The 6,705-nt window shown below is 48.5% G+C and overlaps 1 protein-coding gene across 4 annotated transcripts in view; it reads left to right on the top strand.

The window, feature by feature from the left end:
* The window catches only part of Zkscan5 (zinc finger with KRAB and SCAN domains 5), a 17,820-nt gene extending 11,448 nt beyond the window's left edge, over positions 1-6,372 (top strand). For 2 of the 4 annotated variants that reach the window (XM_021163506.2, XM_029477355.1), the window contains 2 exons: positions 2,934-3,533; positions 4,689-6,372. In XM_021163506.2, coding sequence (XP_021019165.1) covers positions 2,934-3,533; positions 4,689-5,785 — 1,697 coding nt within the window. In that variant the 3' untranslated portion in view covers positions 5,786-6,372. The remainder of the gene's footprint in view (positions 1-2,933; positions 3,534-4,688) is intronic. The other 2 variants (XM_029477356.1, XM_029477357.1) reach the window with 1 other exon arrangement.
* Positions 6,373-6,705: the final 333 nt, after the last annotated feature.

Genomic DNA, 6,705 nt, shown 5'->3' on the forward strand with positions numbered 1-6,705 from the left:
AAAAAAAAAAAAAAAAAAAAAAGAAATATGCCATCTTATTTACAGCTTCCTGGAGGAAAAATGGGCCAAACCTTTGTCCCCATACAATGGGACAGAGTCAGCAGGAAGTTAAGTCAAGCAGAGCTGCACAAAGGGAGCATAGGATATCTCAGCTGCACAAAGACCTACTGCTCCTTAGCCTGGGGACTGATGACCCTAACCCTTCAAGGGGGCAGAAGCTGAATTCTCAGGATCCAGAAAACTTCAGCTCCCCAAGGCCCTGACCCCAGGCTGTTACCGGCCTTGACAAGCCAGTCCCTGGTTTTAGGCAAGGAACAAAATATGTCAGGGCCTCGGGGAAAGTCCTGGACCAGCCTACCTCTTAACAAGGAGTAAGGGGTGGTGTGCTTGCGTCCCAGCACACATATGGAGGTCAGAGGACACTCTGTAGGAGTCGGTTCTCTCCTTCCAACATGTGGGTTCCAGGGAACAAGCTCAGGTTGTCAGGCATGGCAGCCTCTGCCCACTGGGCCATCTCACCAGCCCCTCCCTGGATTTCGTGTAGTTTGATTTGTTTGTTTATGTGTTCTGTTCATCAACTTGTTGAGATCTTAGCGGTAGTCTCATCTCAATGAATTGATTATACATTAAAAACGCTGTATTTTGGGCTGGAGTTAAGAGCACTGTCTGCTCTTCCAAAGGCCCTGAGTTCAAATCCCAGCAACCACATGGTGGCTCACAACCATCTATAATATGAGCTGATACCCTCTTCTGGCATGCAACTGTACATGAAGAGAGAGTACTCATACATAAAAAAATAAATATATCTTGGGGCTGGTGAGATGGCTCAGCAGTTAAGAGTACTGACGCTTCTTCCAATGGTCCTGAGTTCAAATCCCAGCAACCACATGGTGGCTCACAACCATCCATAATGAGATCTGACGCCCTCTTCTGGAGTGTCTGAGGGAAGCTACAGTGTATTGACATATAACAAATAAATAAATCTTACAAAACCAAAAAACAAAGCGCTGTATTTTGGGCTGGGACCATGGGTTCTGGGGAGGGGCACTCACAGCCTTCTAGAGCCCTGTGTGGGGTTCCAGCGCGATGCCAGGCAGTGCGCAACTGCCCGTAACTCCAGTGTCAGGGCATCTGAGGTAGTCTCCACCGTACACATGTGTCATACACGGATACACATTAATTTAAAAAAATCAGTATCATAATTAATGCAAATATCTTCTTTGTTGTCTCTCTTTTAAGTTAGAACGGCTTGTGTGGTTTAAACCTAACTAGTGTAACTTATAGAGGCGCTTACGAGTTCTCAGAGGCGTGTGTGAGAGCATGTAGTGTATGTGTGTGCCTTGGGTACCCATTCGGGTCTCAGGCAGGGTTGTGAGTTCAAATCCAGTCATACTTGTTCACTCTGAGTATTAACTACACTACTCTGATTTCTGATGTTTTTCTTTTATTCTTTGTGGTACTGCGGGTTGAAATCGGGACCTCTTGCGTTCTACTAATCTATATGTGCCCTTGTATGTGCCGATGTACAGTGAACTACAGACCTGGACTTGTCGTCCTTCCACTTTAGCCTGTCAAGTATCAGGGACTGCAGGCCTGTGCCACCACCCTTACAACTTTACCATAATCCCTCACATTGACCATTCTTAGGGGTTCCCACCCTGTTCGCACCTCTTCTTTTTTTTTTTTTTTTTTTTTTTTTTGGTTTTTTGAGACAGGGTTTCTCTGTGTAGCCCTGGCTGTCCTGGAACTCACTTTGTAGACNTTTTGGTTTTTTGAGACAGGGTTTCTCTGTGTAGCCCTGGCTGTCCTGGAACTCACTTTGTAGACCAGGCTGGCCTCGAACTCAGAAATCCTCCTGCCTCTGCCTCCCGAGTGCTGGGATTAAAGGCGTGCGCCACCACGCCCGGCTCGCACCTCTTCTTAAGAAGGCCTGGGCTGGAGAGATGGCTCAGCGGTTATGAGCACTGACTGCTCTTCCTAAGATCCCTAGTTCAAATCCCAGCAACCACATGGTGGCGCACAGCCATCTGTAATGAGATCCGATTCCCTCCTCTACTGTGTCTGAAGACAGCTACAGTGTACTTACATATAACAATAAATAAATCTTTAAAAATAAATAAATAAATAAATAAAAGCACTGACTGCTCTTCCATAGGTCCTGAGTTCAGTTCCCAGCAACCAACATGGTGACTCACAACCATCTGTAATGGGATCTGTTATACTCTTCTGGTGTGTCTGAAGACAGCTACAGTGTACTCACATACATAACAGTAAATAATTCTTAAGAAGGCCACATCCTCTCATTTTCATGCCTGCCAATTTCTGATGGTAGCCTACATGGCCAGAATTTAAAACAAACAAACAAACCTCATCACATTTGAAAGTGACTTTAAACAACGAGTAAATAATTTGAAGCCTGCATCTGTAGTTTAGTTGGTAGAGTGCTTGCTTAACATGTACAAAGGTCTGGGATCCACCCCCAGCTCTGTGTAAACAAGACATGGTGGCTCGCAGCTGCCGTTGCAGCCGCCTTCCCTTCCTCCCTCCCCCTCTTTCTTGCTTTCTTTCATCAGGGGCTCATGCATCTCAGGCTGGCCTCAAACTCCGTGTAGCCAAGGATGACCTTGAACTTTTGATCCTTCTGCCTCTACCTTGAGGTGTAGGGGTTACAGGTGTGCCCTGCCACAACTGGAGGTGGAACCTGGGGCTTCCCGTAGCTTGACTAACACTATACCAACTGAGCTATACCACAGCCTTCTGCATTGAGGTATGTCCTATCCCTGTTTTCTAAAGCCTTGCTTTCAGGTATCGTCATTTTCCAAAGCCATGCATTCCTAACACATAGGTGGTCTCACTCACTCACTGTGTTCCTCTGTTTCTTGCTCGGGATGTGGGGACTAGCTAATTGGCCTGTTTCCCTTCTCTCATTTCAGATTATGAGCCCAAGGAGGGCAATTTAGAGCTCACGGTGCAGCAGGTCTCCGATGCAGCTGACCCACACTGGGTGGCCGCAGAACGCACTTTGGAAAAGAACGGTGTTCAGCGTCAAGAGTCCGGCGAAGTCAGCGACCTGAAGGACATGGTGCAGAGGTGGCAGGTGAATCCCACTTCGGGGAATCCAAGGCAGAAAAGATCTCTGTGCTCAGGTCCGGATGTTAACCGGAAGCAGAAATCGAACGGCGAACGAGGCCACAGATGTGGTGACTGCGGGAAGTTTTTCCTCCAAGCCTCAAACTTCATTCAGCACCGGAGGATCCACACTGGAGAGAAACCGTTTAAATGTGGGGAGTGTGGAAAAAGCTACAACCAGCGGGTTCACCTCACTCAGCACCAGAGAGTCCACACCGGCGAGAAGCCCTACAAGTGTCAGGTGTGCGGGAAAGCCTTCCGCGTGAGCTCCCATCTGGTGCAGCATCACAGCGTGCACAGCGGGGAGAGGCCGTATGGCTGTAACGAGTGCGGGAAGAGCTTTGGGCGGCACTCGCATCTGATCGAGCATCTGAAGCGCCACTTCAGAGAGAAATCCCAAAGATGTACGTCTGGGGAGCATGCAGGTTCCAGGAGTGGCTAGAGGCAGGCCTCCCCTGATTAGCTTAGGGAGAGAGACCAGATGGGCTGGGCGTGGTGGTGCTCGTCCGTAGCCGTCCCGAAGCAAGGGCAGGAAGAGGAATGTGACTTCTGAACTAGTCCTGTGTACTCAGTTCTAGACCAGCAAGAGCTATATAGTGAGGCCTGGCCTCAAACAATAACCATCAAACAAAAGCAAACTAAAACAACCGTAACAACAAAAACCAGATGAGTTGTGGTAATGGGCAAAGATTATAGCTTATTTTATTCTTAATTTAAACTTAAATTTTAAAACATTATTTCCTTCGCTTTGTAGATGGCATTTCATTTATCCCAGACTAGCCTTAGATTGTGTGTAATCTTTTTTTTTTTTTTTTTCTCTCTTGGTTTTTCCAGACAAGGTTTCTCTGTGTAGCCCCGACTGTCCAGGGACTCACTCTGTAGACCAGGCTGGCCTGGAACTCAGAAATCCGCCTGCCTCTGCCTCCCAAGTGCTGCACCACCACTGCCCGGTGACTATGTGCAGTCTTAACACTGGAATTCTGATCCTTCGGCCTCCGCCTTCTGAAAGTTAAGATTGCTTTGTAGCCCAGACTGGCCTCCAATTTGTGAGCCTCTTGTCTCAGGCTCCCAACTAGTGGACCACAGGAATGGGTCTCTACCCCTGGCTCTCTACCTTCTCCCCACCCCACTCAGTTTCTCCTGTATAGCCCAGGCAGGCTGGCCTTGAACTCAATGTAGCATAGGCTAGCCTCAAACCCAATATGCTCCTGCCTCAGCCCCACAGCTGTTGGGGTTATAGCTCTTCCTGACCCAGTAAGTCTCTCCCTCTGTCTTCTTGTTTTACTTTTTGTCTTATTCCTTCCATTGGCTCAATACCAACGTTCTCTTCATTGCTGTTGGCATTAGTACATCCATATGTCCCCTTTTCTTCCTCCTGTTACACCAGGGTGTTTTGTTGTTGTTGTTGTTGTTTTGGTTTGGTTATTTATTTATTTATTTATTTTTGACAAATAATAAATAGATAAAAGGGGAAGCCCTGTTAGGCAGAGCTTAGCCTTCTTCTTCTTCTTCTTCTCCTGAAAAGGAGCTGATGAACTTTGTGTTTGGTCCTCTTTTAGGCAGCGACAGAAGAAGTAAGAACACTAAACTAAACATTAAGCGAATCCCAGGACTTTCAGAAGCAGACTCGGAACTCTCGGGAGAAGTCCAAAGGAATGCTTGTCAGGCTGAAGGTCACAGTGAGGGCTGTGAACACCAGGATGGACAGCAGGGGGCTGTCATGAAAGAAACCCTAGGACAGTCCTCTTCAAAGAGGACAGACTGCAATGAGTTCAGCTATGTCCACAAGAAGTCGTCTCCAGGAGAGAGGCCACACCAATGTAACGAGTGCGGGAAAAGCTTCATCCAGAGTGCGCACCTCATTCAGCATCGGCGAATCCATACTGGGGAGAAACCATTCAGGTGCGAGGAGTGTGGGAAGAGCTACAACCAGCGTGTCCACCTCACTCAACATCACCGCGTTCACACGGGCGAGAAGCCCTATGCCTGTCACTTATGTGGGAAAGCCTTCCGAGTGAGGTCCCACCTCGTTCAGCACCAGAGTGTGCACAGCAGGGAGAGGCCTTTCAAGTGCAACGAGTGTGGGAAGGGGTTTGGGAGGCGTTCGCATCTCGCCGGTCACCTCCGACTCCACTCTAGAGACAAGTCACACCAGTGTCACGAGTGTGGTGAGATCTTCTTCCAGTACGTCAGCCTCCTCGAACACCAAGTGCTCCACGTGGGCCAGAAGAGCGAGAAGAACGGTGTCTGCGAGGAGGCCTACAGCTGGAACCTGACAGTGATCGAAGATAAGAAGCTGGAGTTACAGGAGCAGCCTTACCAGTGCGACTCCTGCGGGAAAGCCTTCAGTTACAGTTCTGACCTCATTCAGCATTACAGAACTCACTCTGCGGAGAAACCCCAGAAATGTGACACATGCAGGGACAGCACCTGCCAGTGTCCGCACATAAAACAGCAACAGAAAAGCTGCCCCAGTGGGAAATCCCATCAGTGCAATGAGTGTGGAAGGGGCTTTAGTTTGAAGTCCCATCTCAGTCAACATCAGAGAATCCACACCGGCGAGAAGCCCCTCCAGTGTAAGGAGTGTGGAATGAGTTTCAGTTGGAGCTGTAGCCTCTTCAAACATCTGCGTAGCCACGAGAGGACAGATCCATAAGCACCCGAAGCATACAGGAGTCTGTTGGGAATCAGCCTGGCTTTAGAGAAGCCTTCCATGGCTCTCATACGTGTAACATCATCTTAGTCATCTTAACCATCAGACCTACAGACGAGGGGAAGCCCTGTCAGGTAGAGCTTGGCCTTCAGGGACACTGGAGCATCCCAGGTGCTCTGATAGCATCTTTATGCTCAGAGCCTCTGGCTGGGCACGGTGGTGCCTCGGGAGGGAGAGACAGGCAAACATCTGGTTTACATAGCAAGTTCTAGGAAAGCTAGATTTACATAGTAAGACCCCTGGGTGAGAGACAGACAGACACACCTCTGGGTCCTGTGGATAAAGGAAAGTCTTGACATGGCATTGTTTATTTGAAGCTCAGAAAAATAACAAAGAAGAGTCATGAGTGCAGTAGAAATAAGCTCATTTGTAGTTTCCACCTCAACAGCATAGCTATTCAGAGAGTCGTCCCTCCAAAGGAACTCTTCCATGTGAAGCCCATCTTGGTACATCTCTGGACACGACTGTCCCAACCACTGGAGTGCTCTAGCCATTGTTCCCATCCTGTTTATTAAAACTTTTGAAAAGAAGCTGACTCGAGGTTTCTCTCTTTGGTAAAATTGGGGTTCAGAGGATGGATGGGGTGTGTTCTTGCTGACACCGCCAGTCTACGGCTTCTTTGTGAAACACAGCCTTCTTTTCAGTTCGATCCTACTAGCCACAGAGTTAGTCAGTCCTGGAGGGTCAGGTCAGCGAGAGGGCTCCTCAGTGGGTAAAAGTGCTGGCCACCACGTCTTGACAGGTTTAACCCATCAAAGCCGAATAGCAGAAGGGGAGAACTGACTCCTGCAAGTTGGCCTCCGACCTCCACGTGTGCCACGGTACACCCAGCACAAACACACATAATATTTCTAAGACTTTGA

This window comes from Mus caroli, chromosome 5, assembly GCF_900094665.2.
Source record: "Mus caroli chromosome 5, CAROLI_EIJ_v1.1, whole genome shotgun sequence".
NCBI classification, from domain to species: Eukaryota; Metazoa; Chordata; class Mammalia; order Rodentia; family Muridae; genus Mus; species Mus caroli.